Source organism: Uloborus diversus, unplaced genomic scaffold (genome assembly GCF_026930045.1).
Source record: "Uloborus diversus isolate 005 unplaced genomic scaffold, Udiv.v.3.1 scaffold_12, whole genome shotgun sequence".
Classification (NCBI taxonomy): domain Eukaryota; kingdom Metazoa; phylum Arthropoda; class Arachnida; order Araneae; family Uloboridae; genus Uloborus; species Uloborus diversus.
In genome coordinates this window covers 614,701-634,901 of record NW_026557876.1, presented here as the reverse complement: position 1 = coordinate 634,901, position 20,201 = coordinate 614,701, and the positions used below count along the sequence as shown (strand labels likewise).

General features: G+C 35.9%; 1 protein-coding gene across 1 annotated transcript in view; it reads right to left on the bottom strand.

The window, feature by feature from the left end:
• LOC129232409 (serine/threonine-protein phosphatase 6 regulatory ankyrin repeat subunit A-like) overlaps positions 1-20,201 on the bottom strand; it is a 145,687-nt gene that overhangs the window by 47,042 nt on the left and 78,444 nt on the right. Inside the window, exons 6-9 of the mRNA XM_054866554.1 lie at positions 18,668-18,748; positions 16,770-16,883; positions 4,866-4,945; positions 344-1,345 (exon numbers count right to left, since the gene is read on the bottom strand). Of these exons, the coding sequence (XP_054722529.1) occupies positions 344-1,345; positions 4,866-4,945; positions 16,770-16,883; positions 18,668-18,748 (1,277 nt within the window). The remainder of the gene's footprint in view (positions 1-343; positions 1,346-4,865; positions 4,946-16,769; positions 16,884-18,667; positions 18,749-20,201) is intronic.

Sequence of the window (20,201 nt, the reverse complement as noted above, 5' to 3'; positions counted from 1 at the left end):
CGAGCCATGTGAACGTCATTCTCAGTTTTTTAGCAGGGTCAATATTTTCGGCTCACTCTACTTCTTTTCTCAATAAAAGAGATTTTATCAATGGCTTGAATATTCCTTTTATTACGTGATTGATACACACAAAGCATTTTGCACACGATAGACAAAGCCATTTGAAAGGTGTCTCAGAATAATTCTTGACAAGACAAACGGGTTCGTTTACGGAAACAACAGCACATAAAGTTCAGTCAACTATCTCGGGCACATTCAAAAACAAAAGATTCATACAGTTCAAGTCCTGATCTTTATTTTCTTTTTCGCCGGGGACTAGAGCTCCGCCGCTCGGGCGAAGTGCCTCAGGTCGTCGTCAGCCAGGCACGCGAGGAGGACGTCGGTGCAGGTGGTGGGCAGGGGCGGGCAGAGGAGGGGGAAGCAGCGCAGGAAGCGATCCTCCAGGGCCCTCCTCTCCCGGACCTCCCCCAGCCGGACGAGGAGGAGGTCGCCGAAGAGCGGGAAGTCCCGCGCCAGGAGGTCCCGGTCCGAGAGCCGCCGGATCGCCTCGTCGGAGAGGCGCCGGGCGAGGCGGGAGGGGGGTCGGCGGGCGAGGTCGCGGAGGGAGAGGCGGGACCCCTCCACCCGGGCCTTCCTCATCTCGGCCTCGCATTCGGAGAGCAGCCGGACGCCGCGCTCCTCGTCATCCTGCGGGAGTTCCATCTCCTCCCAATGTATCACGATGTCATTCCACGCGTAGGTCGCCAGGAGCACCCTCGCCACACCGTCTTGTTTACACCGCAGGGCATGGTCCAGGGGACAGTGTCCATCTTCGTCTTTAAACTTCAAACGCGCACCCCTCGACAGCAAAGATTGAACAATCCGCGGGAGACCTCTCACAGCGTAGTGCAGGGGGGTGCGGCCTTCCATGTCCGGCCCGTCGCATTCGGGGGCGGCCCCCAGCAGCACCTCCGCCGCGGCCTCCTTCCCCGAGCTCACGGCGTGATGGAGGGGCGTCCGTCCATATCCGTCTTTCGCACTTGCGTCCGCCCCTCCCGCGAGCAGCATACGGACGACATTCACGAACCCACTTCCTGCAGCGTGATGCAGAGGGGTGAGCCCGTCGTCATTCACAACATCCGTGATGGAGTCCACGTCCGTCAGCACCTCCGCCGCGGCATCCTTTTCGTGGAACAGGGCCAGGTGGAGGGGCGTCTCTCCATACACATCCCTCGTCCTCGTGTCCAATCCTCTGTCTAGCAGCGCCCTGATCTCCTCCGTGTCTCCGCTCATTGCTGCATGATGCAACGCGGTCCGCCCGTACTCGTCCGTCTCCGACGCACCTCCGTCCTCCGGCCGGCGTCTCCTGGAAGAGAGAGAGAGAGATTCACGTTTTGTTCAAATTGAAAGCGGAAGGGTACTCGATCACTTTCCCGCTCCTGTTCACGTGGAATCTTATCTGAATGAAGTCTGGACTAGAAAACCTCTAAACTAAAAGATGACTTACATCTAAGCATATTTAGCTTGATGCAGGTACGGGACATTTGGATTCAATGTCCTAAGTTCTTACTCCATCATGAATTTTACTGGATTGCAGTTTGAGAAACAGCACACGATTTCCACCAAACTAGATTTATTTCTAGTGGTACCCGCACGGCTTTGCCCGTAATAGAAAAATTGAAAGGTCCTTTGGTTCGCCTGTATATTTACAAACAATGTATGCTGAATTTTCTTGCCAATTGGCTCGTGCCCGTGTTACGGTTCCACGTTATGATCATTTCGCATCTCGCCCATTGGCTTGTGCCCATGTGACGGTTCCACGTTATGCTAATTTCGCGTCGATCTTCTGATAATTTTGTTCTTAAAATTGGAATAGGAAAAGAATCACATCGCATTTTCGAAAAATCGCTTCGAGGTGCACACCCCCATGCTGCAAACTAATTTTGTGTCAAATTTCATGAAAATCGGCTTAACGGTCTAGGCGCTATGCTAACACAGGGATCCAAACATCCATACAGAAAGACTTTCAGCTTTATTATTAGTAAAGATGAACATATTGAAAACATCGTTACAGTTTACACGTGCTCGTGTGGGAAAGTGAAGCAAAAGTCTCTGACCGCCACAACAGCTTTACACATTGGACAACACTCTGTTGCCACACCAAGAGCAAAGGAAGTAAAAAATGGAAACAAGGTTCATTTGCATAAACATTAACGATTTAACGACGTTGGTCATTAAACATGAACACAAAACATGGAGAATATTCGATTTAAATTATCTACTTTCAGTTTCGACAACAACAATGATTTATAAGTTGAAACTAGGGTTGTTTATACGCAGAAATATTTTACGTTTAAAGTTTGTGCCCTAAGATGTGATTTGGGGCTCCTCTCTTTTAGTGTTTCATTGAATGTGCAGAACGACTCGTACACACCCTACATGAAAATAAAAAGGTTTTAAAAATTATTTTTAAATGCATTTAATTTGTTTTCGAGGAAATGAGTTGTGAAAAAGCTCCATTCATTATTCTGAAACAGCATTTCGTAAAAATGAATAAAGATGCAATGTTAATAAAAAGAAATGTAGAGCCGGATATCCGAATTCGGAAAACAAAGCGCAGGATGTCCGGAATCATCTCTATCCGGTGCATCCCTAGTACGCATGCGAAGAAAACTGCATCGATGAACAGTTTTCCAAACATTACAAGAACACTTTAATGTATGAGATCTTCACCTCTTTCTACCCACTAGTGTTCGCCCAGTGGTCGAAATTCGACCCTATTCATAAATGAATATTTGAGAAACCTCGTATGAATTCAACTATTCCCAACATTTTTGTTTCTTCTTTTACTCTCCTTTACTGCATATCCGGAAACAGACAATTTTTATACGTACACGCAATGACGAAAGGTAATTTTTTTCCAATTTTGCTTTTTGTCCGTCAATCTCAAAATATATCGATGAGAGGGGATATTTCGGTAATGTTGTCATTTCCGAAACTCTTAAAGTGTTTTTTCCGAAAAAGCAAGTTTAGAAACATGGATTTTAAGCATTTTTAAAAAAGTTTTGAAAAATTTAATAATTTTTAACAATTATTTTAGTCGGTGCGTAGATTGAAATTCAGATTTTACGCTTCTGCACATGGCATCAAAAGCGATGAAATGCCATTCACTGATGCCATTAGAGCACGGCGCAAATGATCACAGCGTGGAAAGCCCGTGGACAGCAGAGCGTAAACATTTAGCACGGCAATGGAGTAGGGCGCCAAAGTACATCACTTGTAACGTCATAAAGATCACGCTTTATTTCCAAAATCGAACATTTGAAATATTAATAAAAAATAACCGTCGAGAAAACAAAAGTTTTTTCTGGCCCCATGTTATTCCTCTTACTTATTCTATCAATTTCAGTGACTAAAAGTAGTACTTTTGACTGAAGAAAACAGCCCCATTGAGAAGTGGTCGTCCAATTCTTGGCTTGATTCATTTTATTTTGGATACCGGGTTGCTTTGTGCTAACCCTATGCAAATAGATTCTTCCTTACTCTTTGTTTACGTATGCAAAGGAAAAAATATTTTCGCGCTGGCATTAGAAACAAAAAAATGGACGCCAATGGGTAAAAATCCTCAATGATACAATTTTGGAAATATTCCCGTATGAAATGAAGCATCAAAACTCAGTTTATACGAAAAACTTCTGTGTGAACAATATTACTTATAAAACGTCTACTATTATTGAGAAAGTTGCTTCTTCGTCGTTAGAAATATAAATTTCCAAGTATCAAATGAACGAACTCTACTCGTGGCAACTGTCCATTCGAAAACACTGGACGTCGCTATAATAGTACAATTTTTAAAAAAGGTCTTCTTTGAGATTTGTTTATGGTCGAGGGCGGTGCATAACTGATGTCACTTTTCAGCATTTTCGACCCTATCGCCCTCTTTGTCAAAGTTTCGCAGTTCACCATACCCCATCTTCCTTTTGTCACATGTCACGCTGTTTTCCATAAATTTTTTTAATTGGGGGGGGGGGGGATTCGGCGGGCATTTAATTTTTCACTTCATATACATACTAGCTGTACCTTCACGGCGATACCCGTGCAAAGAATTTAAAGCTAAAACTATTGCTCCATAACGTTAAACTATGTCAACAGTTGCTCCGAAGCATAAATTAATCCCCCAACTCTATTATTTAACCTCACTAGAAAGTCGCCCGTCATGGTATGAGGGGTGGTAATTTGCTTCCATGTACATTTGAAAGCAGCAATTGCCTGTTTGGGGATATTTTGGTACTTTTAAGTTTTAACCCAAACTCCAGTGGATTAACCCTTAACTCTAGTAGATAGCAGATACTGAGGATAGATGATAATGCAGTGGCTAATAAACGATTTTTTTTTTAAATTTACAAAATTATGTTTCCGTGTTTCACTTTAAAACACGTAGCACTTCAGCGATTATTCGTTTTGAACAAGGAACAGATTAAAAGCCTGGATATTCACCGAGGGGTGCAAAAATGTCAGTTTATTATTTGACTTATAAGAAAACCCTTAAATATTCAAATGGAAAGCAAAAATGAAATTGACGCAAGAATGGCATCGACAGGGAGCGGAGATGAAGCACTAAATAACAAGTTGGATTGAGGAGAGCCTTGGAAATTTCAAAATCATCTGATGATTAAACTTATTAATCCGTTAGAATGTGACACATTATTTGACAAAAAATTCTATTTTTCTATTTCCCCCCAAATTTCCCCCGATTTTTTTTTCCTTTCCAACACTTTAAAATTTCCATAATTTTTACATCTCCAAATGTGACACAATAGGGAAGACTTCCCTTCCCGTTCTGAATGAACGACAGCACAATGTCACTTCATCCACGGTCAACTCACCTGGGAGGTTCTCCTTCGCCGTCTCGGGATTGACGCTTGGACGTCGATGGCAGCTCCCCATCTGCTCCTCGGCCACTCCCCTGGAACAGAGAGAACACAGGGCTCTTAGGATGGACAGCGGAATCGCGACTCGCTGACAGAGAAAACAACAGTCCAAAAGACACTGGAAAAAGAAGGGTTCTTTTTCCTGCAACGATTTTACAAAAAAAAAAGTCGAAGGCTCAGTTTTTTTTTTTTTTTTCTGGGAGGTTTAAATTGAAATGCGCTTATTTCGATGGATGTTTACTTTATGATGATACTAAATCGCTTCTCAAGTAATGACTCCCTTAGAGACCATGATATAGACTTTCTCTCTGTCTCAGTGGTGGCTCCAGAGGGAGGAATCGAGGATGGAAGAGAATCGAGGAGGATTTTCAAAAGATTTCCATTGTGATTCTTTGCAAGTATCCCCTTTACCACTATTTTCTTGATTCAAGAAATGAAGGACAAAGGTCGAGTGTCGATGTATTTTAGCCTACGTTTTATGGACGGAATCATGACAAAATTTAGACACACGGCAGTGTGTGAACCGAGTTCGGAAATCGGGCAACGGGTCTGCCAGTGTGTATTTTACCTTGAGTGGACCACTTTGAGCTTTAAAATCAATAATCCTAAATTTTATGAATTCACCCCGTATAGTTATAACGCTATTAAGATCTGAAAAGTGTCCTTTTTATGCTGACTGACTGTGACTCCTGGCGCGATTTTGAAATGTTCCCTCAAATAAATCGAAATTAAATTGTTTGGCAAACGTTGCAAACACAAGGTTGCTAATGTTTAAACTTAAATGTGTAATTTTTAATCAGAATGGGACTTGTAGCAATACTCAAAGTTAAATTAAAGTGAAAAATTATCTGTCCAGTAATTTAATTCGCAAATCTAAAGCTTGAATTCGGCACCTTGAGATGATTATAAGACTAGTAGTTAAAACATTGAGTTAACTATTTTTTCAATTGTCCCTAAATTTGTAAACTGCAAAAAAATAAAAAAATAAATAAAAAACAAAAAAAAAATTAAAAAAAAAGTAAAAAAATAAATAAAAAAAATAAAGACCGTTAAGTCAAAATAAAGACTATAGCTTTTGATTAGCTTTCAAAAAACAAATGATCCCAACAAAACAGACATGTGAACAATTTTTTACTTTCCTTCATAATGGATTAAAGACGTGGCAAATTGCTTTATAGAGTCATTCCATTTCAAATCAGGCAGGCAGGTATGAAAAGTGTCATATGACCATCACCGATTTTTTGAAAAAAATACAGTAGTTACAACTAAGGTACATATGAACTATCCCAAAAGGATTTTGCAAGAAAATTTTTTTTCTTCAGTTACAGCCTATTAAAAATCTGCACAAAATCCGCCATTTTGGAAAAAAACGGCAAAACACTCCATTTGAAATGGGCACTATTTCAAAAGTATTTAACCTATTCGAATAATTCTTTTTTCTAAAAATAAATAAGGACCCATATATCCTCTAGACATCGTTTTTGAAAGTTTAGTTAGGTTTTTTGATAAAGAAAAAAATTCATTTTTGCCCCCAAAAAACTGCATTTTTACCAATTTTATGATTTTTTTTCTCCATGAAAAAAAAAGGGTTTTTTTTACTAAACGGAGATGGCAGTCTAAAGCCCTTATATGATAGTTTCATAACATATTTTATTAGAACCCTTGAGTGCATACAGCCTCGTAAATAAAATTTGAAATTTTGAAAATTTTCAAAAATTAGCGATTTTTGAAGTGATTTTACTCAAAAAACCCATTTTTTAAAAATCTAAAAATTGGCTCATTTGTACCCCATATAATGCTTAACTAGTGGATAGACACCGCATCCGGTATTTTTTCCCATAAAATGTTTTATGATTTTTTGAAAGTCACCTTATCGCCCATGGCATGCATGTAAAATAAAAATGTCTAATAATTTCAGTCACTGAAAATCTGATTATATTAATGCCTAATAGCTACAAAAACGGTGCACTTTATCAGGAACAACTAAAATCTTACTGACTTTTAATAATATATCAGTAACAAACTGCTTTTGATGATCCAGTCAATTCGTCTTTTTGTAAGACTCTGTGTGTAGTTTATAGGTAGAAGAGCCTTTGGTGATTATATTAATGACTAGCTATGATAATGATGTACTTTATCAGTAACAGTTAAAATCTTTCCTTTTTTTTTAAAATAAATATTAGTTTATTTCGTCTCCAAAGCTATGCATTCACCGTTACTTTCATATGCAGCAACAAATCATATTTTTTCTCTTTCAATAGTCATTCTCTTCAACTCAATTACACGACAGGGGAAATCATCAAAGGGAAGAACAATACAATGCATTTAAAACGATTAATTTTAATTTCGTGCTTTGGTTGTCATTGGCGAATGTTGTCGCATAATTTTTGGATCCTACCTCGTACGATTACATTTATACGTAAGAATAATTATAATAAATTCAAACCGCAAAACTCACTTGTATTTTAAGAATTTAAAAAGCCCACCTGTTTTATGAGAGAAGTAATCAATTGAAGTTGTAAGTTGAGGTAACCAAACAGATCTCACTAAAGGTGACTATTATAGCCAGGGATCCAATTTCTAACAAAAGAAGTGCAGGATCCCTTTAGTCTTCAGAACTTGTTTTAATGCTTAAGTGGCCTGAATTCGGTCAAAAATACAAAAATTCGAGTAAAACAAATAAGGAAGTATGGGAGCTCAGCTCCCATAACAATTAGGCGCTGATCAACAGAAAAATATATTTATATAACGAAATACAAAAAGGCGAATTGACTGGGTCATCAGATATTTTGAAAAAAACTGCTTGGTTTTATTCAGAATGGCATAGGAATGATGTGAAAAAAAAATTGGACTTCATATTCGAATTCAGTTTTGCGTTATTTTGGTTTTATTACAAAATTTCAAGGTGTACGAACGCTTTTGGGAGCCACTGAATTAGTCATTAATATAATCACCAAAGGCTCTTCTATCTAAAGGCTACTCACAGAGTCTTACAAAAAGACGAATTGACTGGGTCATCAAAAGCGGTTTGATATTGCTATATTATTAAAAGTCAGTAAAATTTTATTTGTTGCTGATAAAGTGCGCCATCATTGTAGCTATTAGGCATTAATCCATTAATATGATCAGATTTTCAGTGACTGAAATTATTAGAAATTTTTATTTTACATGCATGCCATGGGCGATAAGGTCACTTTCAAAAAATCATAAAACATTTTATGGGAAAAAATACTGGATGCGGTGTCTATCCACTTGTTAAGCATTATATGGGGTTCAAATGAGCCAATTTTCAGATTTTTAAAAAATGGGTTTTTTGAGTAAAATCACTTCAAAAATCGCTAATTTTTGAAAATTTTCAAAATTTCAAATTTTATTTCCGAGGCTGTATGCATCCAAGAATTCTAATAAAATATATTATGAAACTATCATATAAGGGCTTTAGACTGCCATCTCCGTTTAGTAAAAAAAACTTTTTTTCATGGAGAAAAAAAATCATGAAATCGGTGAAAATGCAGTTTTTTCGCGGCAAAAATGAATTTTTTTCTTTATCAAAAAATCTAACTAAACTTTCAAAAATGATGTCTAGAGGATATATGGGTCCTTATTTATTTTCAGAAAAAAGAATTATTCGAATAGGTTAAATACTTTTGAAATAGTGTCCATTTCAAATGGAGTGTTTTGCCGGTTTTTTCCAAAATGGCGGATTTTGTGCAGAATTTTAATAGGCTGTAACTGAAGAAAAAATTTTTTTCTTGCAAAATCCTTTTGGGATATTTCATATGTCCCTTAGTTGTAACTACTGTAATTTTTTCAAAAAAATCGGTGATGGTCATGTGACAGACCCTGCCTGATCTGAAATGGAATGGCTCTATAGTTGGAATACTCAAAGATTTTGAAAATAGTTTATTCACGACTAAAACTCGCAGGAAGTTTACGATCCGGTATCAAAGAAAGTTAAAAATTGTTTCCAAAATGACTCAACGAAAATAGAACAATCCGGCATTCTGGAAGAACTGCTGTGGAACTCGGTACCCCTTAATTCTTTTATCGGTGACCCCCTCTACCCAGAACCTCACTTTGACTGATCTTGGCTCCTTTTTTCATTTTTATGACCTGTTAGTTTGACCTATCTGTGGCACTGTAGCGCCTTAACAGATGGACAGAGTTTGAAAAAAAAAAAAAAAACTGTTCGAAAGGAGAGTCGATTGAGTGTCCTCAGCTAGGTTACGTCTTCGGATGACACCAATTAACGTAGATGTTGATTAAAAACGTGCAAAGGGGTTTTTCCCCATTTTTCCATTGAAAACATATTTAAAAATTTAGTACCAAAATCAAGTTTTTTTTGTGCCTGATAGAACATGTTCGGAACTTCCCCATGTAGTATATAGAATTACAATTATAAAAATAATATAATGAGTTAAAATTCGCGTATTTCATATACAGGGTTGCCACGCACCGGAAAACCGGGAAAACCTGGAATTGTCAGGGAAAATGAAAATGGCCGAAAATCAGGGAAATGTGAGGGAAAATGAAAAATTGCATATTTCCGATCGTTCTTAGCGCGGCCCGCGGTCTATGACGTCAAAAAAAAAAAAAAAAACTTTCAGCCTTATTTTTTTCGCCGCCGCCATTCCCATTCGTCCTTTTGTCATTCCCCCTTTCTTCTTCCCCCTGCAGTTCTTTTTGTCAACTCTCTGCCATTGGCGCGTGCGCCATAGCAGTCGGCGGCGGACATGCGCAGAAGGTTCTTGTTGGGGAGAATTTCTAATCTAATAATATCTCCCCAATGTTTCTTTGATACTAGCAGAGTGAGTTCGGAAATAAGAACTTGACAAACTATTTCTAACTTTCATGAAGTTTATTTAAACAATAATGTAAATAGTTAAAAACACGCTGTAAATGATAAAAATAAATACTAACAACATAATCTCTCCACATGCTACTTTTGCATGAGATAACTAACACTGCAATGCAAACTGCATGACTATTGACTAAAAACTTCGATGAAGTAAACCCATTGGGAAATAAGCCAATTCCAGCTCATCATTTCTAATAAATGGGCGAACGGCACGAACAAGCAAGTTCGAATGCCGATCGAGCGACCGCCTACCACGACGAGAGATGATCAAAGACAGTGGCGGATACAGCCGGCAGGCAACCGGGCATTTGCCCGGTGGGCCGGTCATGTTTGGGCCGCTCAGTTGCCCTGTCCTACAAACAACAAAATGTAAATACCGATACGTTAATTCTCTAGCTTCAATCCCTCTTAACGCATAGGCTCAAGCCCGTGCCGCGGGTGGAGGGGGCAAGGCCGGCACCAAAAGGCCGAGGGGGAGGGGATGCTACACTACCTCAGTTTTTCAGAAATGGGGCCGCCAATTTCATTTTAGTAATGCAATAAAAAACAGGAAAACAAGGGCAGTATTAAGAAGTTAAAATACTTTTGCCCTATTGTCAGATTCAGTTACGAATGACAATTCACATTTACTTTACTTATGAAAGACAATTAACAATTGTTATGATTTGTATTTCACAACAATTGCAATAAAAGTGACATTTTTCAATAAAATTTTAACATAAAATGCAATTTTAAAACACAATTTAGAGCATCCAAAATACTATATTATTAAGACTATTCAAGTAAAGACCTCCGAAATGTGCGTTTCTAACACTTTTTACGAAAAATGAAGCATTTAGTTTTCCTCAGTATCACTCGAAGGATTCAAATCTACAGTTTAAGACCCTTAGTTAATACAGTTAAATTTGAAAGTGATTAGATTTAATATAAAAATTAAAAAACATGGGTCTCAGGGGTCGCCGACAAACCTACCTTTTCTACCATTTACCTTTCCTTTTTTTTTTTTAATTAAAAAATTTCATCCTGAAAATCAGAGTTCCTGAAAGTGGAGAAAAATACACAGGCCCCCGAAACATGGTTTATAAAGAGAAAAATTAAAATTCAGCGAGAGAGATTGAAAATATTGAAATAAATAGTCACATCAGTGTTCTAAGTGTTTGAATGTGAAACTAAACTTTATGAAGGGGTGAAGAAGATTATGAAATTAAAATAAAATGTAGAGTGGAAAAAAATGGCCTAAGGTCTTTAAGGTCATTAAAGCATCAGGTCAGTTCAAAAGAAGTTTTTTGTCACCTGCGGCCGCAGATGAGCTTGCATTTCAAGCAAATAAAAATACGAGGCTGGAATCTAAGCCTAAATGGTTTTGAAAGAGAAAACTGTAGGATGGTGATTCTTTTTTTTTTATCAGTAGTTAAAATAAATTGATAAATAAAGATTAGGGCGTAGCCAAAATGGGGGATGGGATCCGAAAGCTTATATCTTCCTCTTTAGTCACCACAGCTAGCTTAAAGTGCGTTTTTAAAACTTTGCTTTTTTAGGAATTCTCGGAAAAACGCCCTTTAGTTTAACGTCATAAAAGATGGCCCACAACAGCGTAATTGGGATTTCAGCTTCGAAAATCTTCAAGGAGAGCGTTTCCGGTGCAACCTACCTTGAAACTTCCCCTCCCCATCATTGAAGAGCGTCAGAAATCAGGGTCAAAAAAATTTCGGAAGTCCCTTGAACATTTTCCCGTAACATCATCGAAGATTGTCAAAAATTACCTTTTTTGAGCTTCAATCTCAAAAAAAAAAGAAGATAATCCCCAAACCTCCGTTTTCCCCATAACAACATCATGGCAGAAGAGTTTTTGACCTATTCCCTAAAATTAAATTAAAACCTCAAATTAAATCTAGACACCAAAAAAGTTTAATAACTGGCCATAATCATTTCCCTATCTACGTACAGTCGACTCCCGCTACAACGCGATCCGACTTACGCGAAATGGCTATAACGCGATTTTTTTTTTCAAATAAATTTTTTTAGATATAACACGAATTTCTCGCCCGCAGCACGAAAATTTTCGGAAGGGAATCGTGGTGTGTAAGTATCGGCTTCGTTATTGGCTTCCAAAAAAAAATCGTGAATGGACCTTCATACCTTTAGCATCACTGAGAGCGGCAGTTCTTACACCGTACTGCTCTGATACATCGCTTATACAAATAACTTACTCCTCATTTTCTATTTTTCTTTCATTGTAAATATGAAAGTTGTTGAAATATAATGACACTTAAGAGTGAAGTTTTCTCGTGTGAAGATCGAAAGAAAAAGAGAAAGTTTCTGACAGTTAAAGAAAAGCTAAAGATTATGTGGTTGAACTATAAAATGCGTCAAAGCTAGCACGACAATTAGGTATGAGTGAATCGTCCATTTGTACAGTTAAAAGTCAAGAAAAAGAAATCCGTAAAAGTTCACCGAGTAGTATCTAATAAAAACACAAAAAATATTAAAATGGAAGCTGCTTTTGTATTGTGAATTTAAGAAAGCAGAGATAGGGGTGCTGCCATAGATGAAAACGTTATAAAAGAACCAGCAAAGCAATTGCATTTAAAAATATATTAAAATTAACAATTTGATCACACAACTTAAATCATCGACATCTTCATTTTCTAAAGTTACAAATGTAAAACTAGTGTGCATTTGTTTTTCTTACTTCATACTGTACGTACCGTACTGGTTTATTTTATGTCTTTCTTTCCCATTGATCATTGACTTTTTGCATCGTATCAGTATTTTATGTTGAATAAAACGGTTTTTTTTAATTTAAAACATCTTTAAAATTCAGTTTTTTTATATAAGAAACAGTAACGTATGGTTGAGAAATGGTTTTTAAGTTTGAAGTCGTGTTTACAAATGTATAAAACAATTCGGTATGTTTATAAAAGTTTTTACACATACCCTGTTCCACAACGCGAAATTTCGACTTACGCGAGGGGTCTTGGAACGCATCCCTCGCGTAAGTCGGGACTCGACTGTAGTTCGTTTCTCACTTTCAGATTCTGTATCAAGTCTGGTGTCATGAACTCCCAGGTACACGCCAGACCTTTACATCTTCCATAAACCTCATCTTTTCACATTAAATATTAACCCCTCTCTTTTTCCTTCCGAAAATCTCCGCACAGCTTTCTTTCATCCTCATGAGAATAAATTTATACAAACCCTCTTTTCATTCTTTTCTGAAGGGGGTTATCGTTTTTAGGGTTTTTAAATTTTAGTTATGAACTCAAGTAATAAAAAAATTACTGGTGTTTTAAAAATTTAATAAACTTTTGTTTTCAGTCCTCCCCCCGCCCTCACCCCGAGAACATAGTGATTCGCATTGTCTATGTTTGGTTTAACAGAATTATTTTCATTTAGTGCCAATTTTTGGTTTTTATGCCATTTATCACTCAGCTTTATAATTATAATCATTCTGCATTTTTAATGTATTGTATTGTACTTCTTATTGTGTTTTGTAACATTCAAATTCTAATTGTAACAGGTAACGGGAGTCTCTAAGGTGTATGTATATGCATAACAACACCAAAGATCGTCTACAGTGTTGGGTTGATAGGATTTAGTTTCGAAAGTTTACCATCGATCTTTTCTTTTTATTAACATTACGAAAGATATTTAAAACACCGTTTCCGAATCTACAGCATCGAAATATTTGAAAGAAAGCCCCCCCCCCCTTCCTCCCCTCCCCTCGTCATCATAGTAAAGTTGCGTCAGAAATATCGGTTTTAATGCTTCAGTTTTGGAAAAAATCCAGGGAGAGCCCGCCATTACTCCTCCTCCTAAAATCATAGGAGGTCAGTTAAAGTTTTGTTTTTGAACTTAATTTTTAAACAACTTTCTACACCCTAGTTTTTATCAAAGAAAGCTTACACGTTTTTAAGGCTTCATTTTAAGCAAATTCTTGGTGGATGCTGCTCGAATCTCTCCTTTCACTAACATCACTCAAAATCTTCTAAAACCGCGTTTTCAGAGCTAAGATTTTGAAAATTTCCTGGACTCCCATCTTCCTAACATAATTGAGAATAATATAAAATTCCAATTTTGGAGTTTCAATTCCAAAAAATTGCCAGAGAAGGGCCTTCGAACTTCCACTCTCCCTACATCACCAGAGATCATTTAAAATTGCGATTTAAGACTACAATTTTAAAAAATTTCCGGGGAGAAAACCCGGGACCCGTTATTTCTGATCTAATGTTGAACTTACAATTAGGTTTATATTGCTAATATTTAATGTAATGAATGCCTTAAGCAAGAAAATAAATCTACTCTCTTTCTCTTTGTGTATTGCTGCATGTGTTTGACAAAATTAAGGGGTCAACCCGCCTCACTAATAACCTTTCTATTCTAACAAAAGTTATGTTAGAAGATATTATTACGGAAATAATCGATGAAGCTGGAATCATTTAAAAATATTTAAATAGATTATTCCCCCCCCCCCCACCTGTTTTTTCTTTTTTACAAACCAAGATTTTGCTTATCTTGTATCAATTGTTCACCATTTAAACACAGAAAGGATCCGTTCCGTTATTATTTTTTTTTAAGTATTTAATTTTTACGAATGATTTCTTCATATTTAAGGGATATCGTTTCCCAATCGTTTGGTAAAAATTAGTATTAGGAGCTATGGGGCCGCGACATCCCTTATGCCAGGGCCGATTTCTTGAATCAATCCGCCACTGATCAAAGAGAGAGCGAACATAAGCCGCGAGCATTTTAAATATCCCCCCGGGTCATTAGCATATCCGAGTCACGTGAACGGACACATCACTGCTATCGTTAAGCACACGTGCCATCAGATTCCTTCTAGAAGCATCTATGACGTCATCCACAACGGAGTTCCCGCCAAAGGTGAACGAAAGTGAAACAAACATTCGGTCGATTCGACCAATGTGAATGAGTGCTGATAAGAATCTTTTACCCCAGTCATGCAGAATGATTGGTAATACATTAGAAGTAAGGAAAAACATTATTTTACTATCGGTGTTGTGAGGTGATGAGATAGGATTATTTACTGTTGTTATTAACAGGCATTTATGCCTAACAGTTCTTTTCTTCCTAGTTCGAGCGGGCTCTGTTTAAACGCTGCTTGTTTACGTCAGCAGTTCTGAAGTTGTTATGATGCACAGCACATTGTTTTGTCTGCGAGTGCGACTGAAGTTCTTAATGAGATGCAATAATCTTTTCTTTCATATTTTATATTATTTCTTTAAATTGATTAATAAAATCGTATTCTTCTAAACAATTTTGTTCTGTAAATTTAGTTCATTAGACAATTTTAAACTTGGAAAGTTTCTTTTTTACAGAAGTATCGCTAATCTTTTAGTATTTTGGTGGTGATCATTTAAATGACTTTCAGCGCGCTTCTTTCTTTCAAAATAAAAGTAATCCGATTAAAAAAAAAATCTGCACATCAGAGAAGTTTCTGATCATTGCTCAAAATTTAACTTTATGACAGGGTGCCCACAGGAGTGATGATGGCGCCAATTGCGCCATTCAAAGTTTTTTTTTTGGGGGGGGGGGGATGTTTTAATTATTTATTTTACTTTATTTTTATTCAAATTATTTACTCATATTATTTTATTTTATTATTTTCAACTGTGTGTGTGTATTTTATTGCGGAGGAGCGAGCACACTTTTCTTTCAAAACAACAATAATACTTAAAAATAAATAAATAGGTTTAAAAAAAATAAAAAAAGCGCTAAAGCGTTCAGAAATATTGGGTGGGGGGGGAGGATTGTGCCATTGTGCTTGGGGGGGGGGGAGCACCCCTTGTTTTATGAGCAACAAACAGGAGAATTATGTGAAACTAAAAGATGCATGATTTTTTTACAGGCCAAAGTGTAAAAGCGCTGTGAATTCAATAGATTGGAGGGGTGGAAGGCAATAACTGAAAAAGTTTGGGTTTCATAATTTTTGCAATTATTTTAGCAATTAACTTTATTTTTGTGATACAGATGTCACAATTATTAATTTCACAGTTCTTTCACTTGATGGAAGGCAGTCGCTCTTCGCTATTGAAAATTAGATATGCCTACATTTACATTAATTGTTTATTACAGTGATTTGCTTCACTTGTGTTTAGTTTCCATGATTACCAACAGTTAAGGCAAAGTTACTTCTTGAGTGATAAAATCTATTGTTCGTTCGTTCGTTTTTAATTACTACATTTTTTTTGTGAATTTTACTTTATTGTATTTCATTTTGTTAAGCAAAACTACTGTAGAAAATCAAGGGGTTTAAATCCCTTTTTACTGAATTCCAGCTTAATCAAGACATTTCTTTAAATTTTATGTTGCCTGTTTTTCTATTTCTGTGTACAGAGTAAGAAATATTAAACTTTTTCGAAAGATAATGAAAATACTGTACATCCTATTCTGTTTTCTGTCTGACCATTTGTGAAACCTGTTAATTTCTAAAAAATATACCTTGTTTATTCGAGATTTGTGACGTGTTGGTTTGCAGAAAATAATTCACATGAAAGCCTTTTAGCTAGAGTAGTTCCCTCTGTAGAATCTAAAAATATTGAGAAAATCAGACGTGACAGGACTTAATCAAGATAATTTGAGTTATTTATTGACCAGTTAAAGAAAAAAGGTAAATATATTTATTTAAAATCTTTGAAGTATTTTTTTAATGCCGTTAAGAGTTAACAAATACTATTAAAGTTCAAAATTCATTTTTATGTCCATTGTCTGTGGTGAAGAACAAATAAAAAAGTTTAAATTCTGAAAGTATTTAAATTAAATTTTCAAAAAATTCTCAGAAAATTATAAAAAAAACCCGAAAGTGGGCTAACTAATGGGTTTTTTCAAAAAAATCCATTGGGTCCAATCCGGCCAAACCTGCCAGAAACTGATGATCACTTTTCACATTTCGCAATCTAAGCCTTTCTAAACTGGACTTCTGTTATGAATCACAAGTTGTATTGGACCACAAAAAGATATTCACAAATAACAATCAGTACCTGCAGTTCCTTGCCAGTCTCCCCTTTTTGGAGGCCTGCATTCGTGGCCTGGGGTCGTAATTTTGCCTCCAATTCCCTGCACCTTGCGTTGGAGATTTCAAGGTCACGCTGGGCCTGAAAGAGTTTTGCAAACAATCAGAACGAAATATGGAACACACAACAGAATTCATGGCTGCACCCCCATCACTGCTATCAATCAAAGAAAGTTAAACATTTAAGCTGCATTCTACGAAAGTATATAAAATAGCAACGTTTAATCTAACTCGCGAACAGGGTTGAATTAAAACAATGACCAACCTTTGAAGATTTATAAATGGCATCAACACAAATTGGGTTCGTTTTGCGGCCCCTTCACAAAATTTTAAATACTAAAAGAGGCTTCTTCACAAAATTTGAAATAGTAAAAGCGGGGTCTCAAAACCAGAGCCCAATTTAGCTCTATGCCACCTCAAAACATGGATTTTAAATCTGCCCCCCCCCCCCCCACTGAAAAGGGAGAAAAACCTTGATTCAAAATCAGGGAGTTTGCAGTGTTTATAAAAATTAAAAACTATTTCAATGTCCAGCAGGGGGTCTAAAATTTACAATTTTCTTCAAAAAAAAAAAAAAAATTGCATTTTTCTATTTATTTTTTGAAAAATGGCTTACAAGTTTAATTAAAATATGAAGTTCAAAAATTATTAGCAAACACATTTTTACATCAACATTTGGAAATGAATAACACAAAAATGGAATATTAAAAATCAGTACATTTAAGAAAAGTAACAAACTAGTATAAATCCATATCTTTGAGTACTATGTTGGATGCTTAAATATTGCAGGAGAGCAAACATTTTTATTTAATGCTCATTACGTACTTTTGGCTGTTTGTATTTTTCAGCTCTAAAATTTCCTAAAATTTACCTTACATTTAAAAAAAAATGTATTAAAAAATCAGTTAGTTGAAGAATATTATAAGTTTTAGATTCAATGTCAGATACCTAAATGTTTTTTAATTTAGATTAATGTTTTTTGGGTACAAGTACATTTCGAGTTTCTAAAGAAAGTTTTGTTCTGATTCGGACAATGGTACAAGTGCTGGTTCACACTTTCAGATGCAATGGCCACAGTTGTTCAAATTATATGAAATTAAATATATTTTTATACTATTTGTTTTGACGTAAAAGGGAAAATATAAGAGAGAGTGCGACTAGAATCAAAGTTGCCATCCACCGGCAACTTTGCTATCTACGACGTGTGCCTCTATTCCAAATAACAGATCCATTTATTTAAAAAGTATTATCCATTAAAGATCTTATTTTCTGCCTTTTTTGAGTCATGTCACCATTTTTCTCAAACAACAAAATATTTTTTGACTTTCAATTTAAAGAAAAGTTACTTGTAAGAAAAAATCAAACTTTTATTAAATTTAAAACTTTTTTAACTTTTATTAAATTAACTTTAACTTTTATTAAATTAAAATGTTTCCATATTTTGTGTCTGTGATCATTTTCATGAGTTGCAATATTTTGAACTAAAAATGTTACTCACAAAGCTTAAATTTCTTTACATAATGGAAATTCATTTCTGCAATCGGATTATGAGTACTTTAAAATATCGGGATAATAAGAAAACTGCTGGATATAAGTCAAATAAACATATGTGCTACACATTAACCCGGCAGGTTTCAGTTAGGTGGGCCCAACCAGGGAGGACTTTTCAGGGATGGGCACAATTCCCCCCCCCCCCCCCCCCCCCCCCCCCCACGGATAAGGATCACGAATGTCATTTTTACACGATAGCCACTCCTCAAACGTGCTGTGTGGTCGCCAGTGAAGTCTAGTCTGTTCACGTGCAGGACACCTGACCCTCCCCCTCATACCCACGATGCCAGAGAGTGGAATCGGGAGAATCCTTACCTTGCCGAGAGCCTTTCTCAGTTCCTCATTCTCGAGAGCCGTCTTCTCGGAGAGTTCCCGCAACTGCTCTCGAAGCTCGGCCTAAAAGAAAGCAGGGTTGGTAAAAAAAACCGTTTTTTTTCAAAAAAAAAAAAAAAAACGGTTTCTTTGGTTTAAAACAGTTTTATTTTAATTTAAACCTTTTTTTTTGGTTTAAATACTATTTGCGAGAAAAACAATTAATTTTTGAAGGTAATTAAGGTTTCATTTAATTAACAGTTATTCAATAGTCACATTATACCTAATTTCTTGATTAATTAAAGAGATAAGAACAAAATCTTGTAACTAAATTAAATAATTAAAATAGCTTTCTACGGGGAAATATTGATTGAAATGTTTGACTTGATTAACATATTAGTATGCATGTATATATAGACCCTTTATGATACGAAATACTTCAAGAAGTGGTTGTGATGCAGGTTAAGATAAAATATAATGAAGATCCAAAAAAAAAACTTTATAAAACCAACATAATATGAATAAATATCGAATAAAGGTAAAAGTTATATTTTTAAGCATAATCTTTTCGAAAGAACAATTTTCATATTTTTTCTTTCTAATCTTACATAATGCTGATTTTTATATACACAATGTCGCAAATATTAAAGTCAAGCAAAATGTACAACAGTACATGATTGAACAGTCAAAAAATCGATTGCTGTTGTACTGAGAAAGTTTTAAAACAAAGTGCTGCTCTATATTCGACTCCGTTCTTATTTTGGAAAGACTCGGAAAAAGATATCGACTATCGCTAAAACAAAGAACCGAATCAAAAATACAAAAATTGGTGTAACATGGCTTAAATTACAGCGTATTTACTGGCATACATGTTGCATCCAGCATTGAAGTTTAAAAAATATTAAATGCAAACTCTTTAGAACAAATAAATGTGTAGCAAATTCTATTTTAAGAAATTTTTTTTGCCAAAAACGTTATATACGTGAAGTATAAACTTTTTTTTAAAATTTGATTCAAAAAATATTATTTGTGTTCTGCAGAACAAATCTTAATTTTTAGGTGCAAACAATTAAGTTAGACTGTCGATTACCTTACAAGTCGAAGTTAAAATTCCAGGAAAGTGCAAATAAATGGGCAAAAATGTCACACCCCTGCAACAGGAGTGAGCAATATAATGGATTGAATCTACAATAAAAGATTCAATCCTCAGTAAATCTCAACTAATCATGCAAATTGAGCGTAATGATGGAAGTTGACTGAAATCTGCTTTATGGCACATATATAAAATAAAAAATATATTAATATTTTTTTTCGATTAAAGCTTGTAATACATTTTGAAGAAGCAACTTTGCATAAATGTAATTTTACATTTTTCAATATGTGTGGGGAAGTCAATGTAAACCTGTAAAATGGATTTTTTTTTTTTGGCTTTTTTTTTTTTTTTTTTTTTTTTAATTTTTTAAAAAACCGCATGGTTTAAAAAAAAAAACAATTGGTTTAAATCATGGTTTAAACCAAACAACCCTGAAAGAAAGAA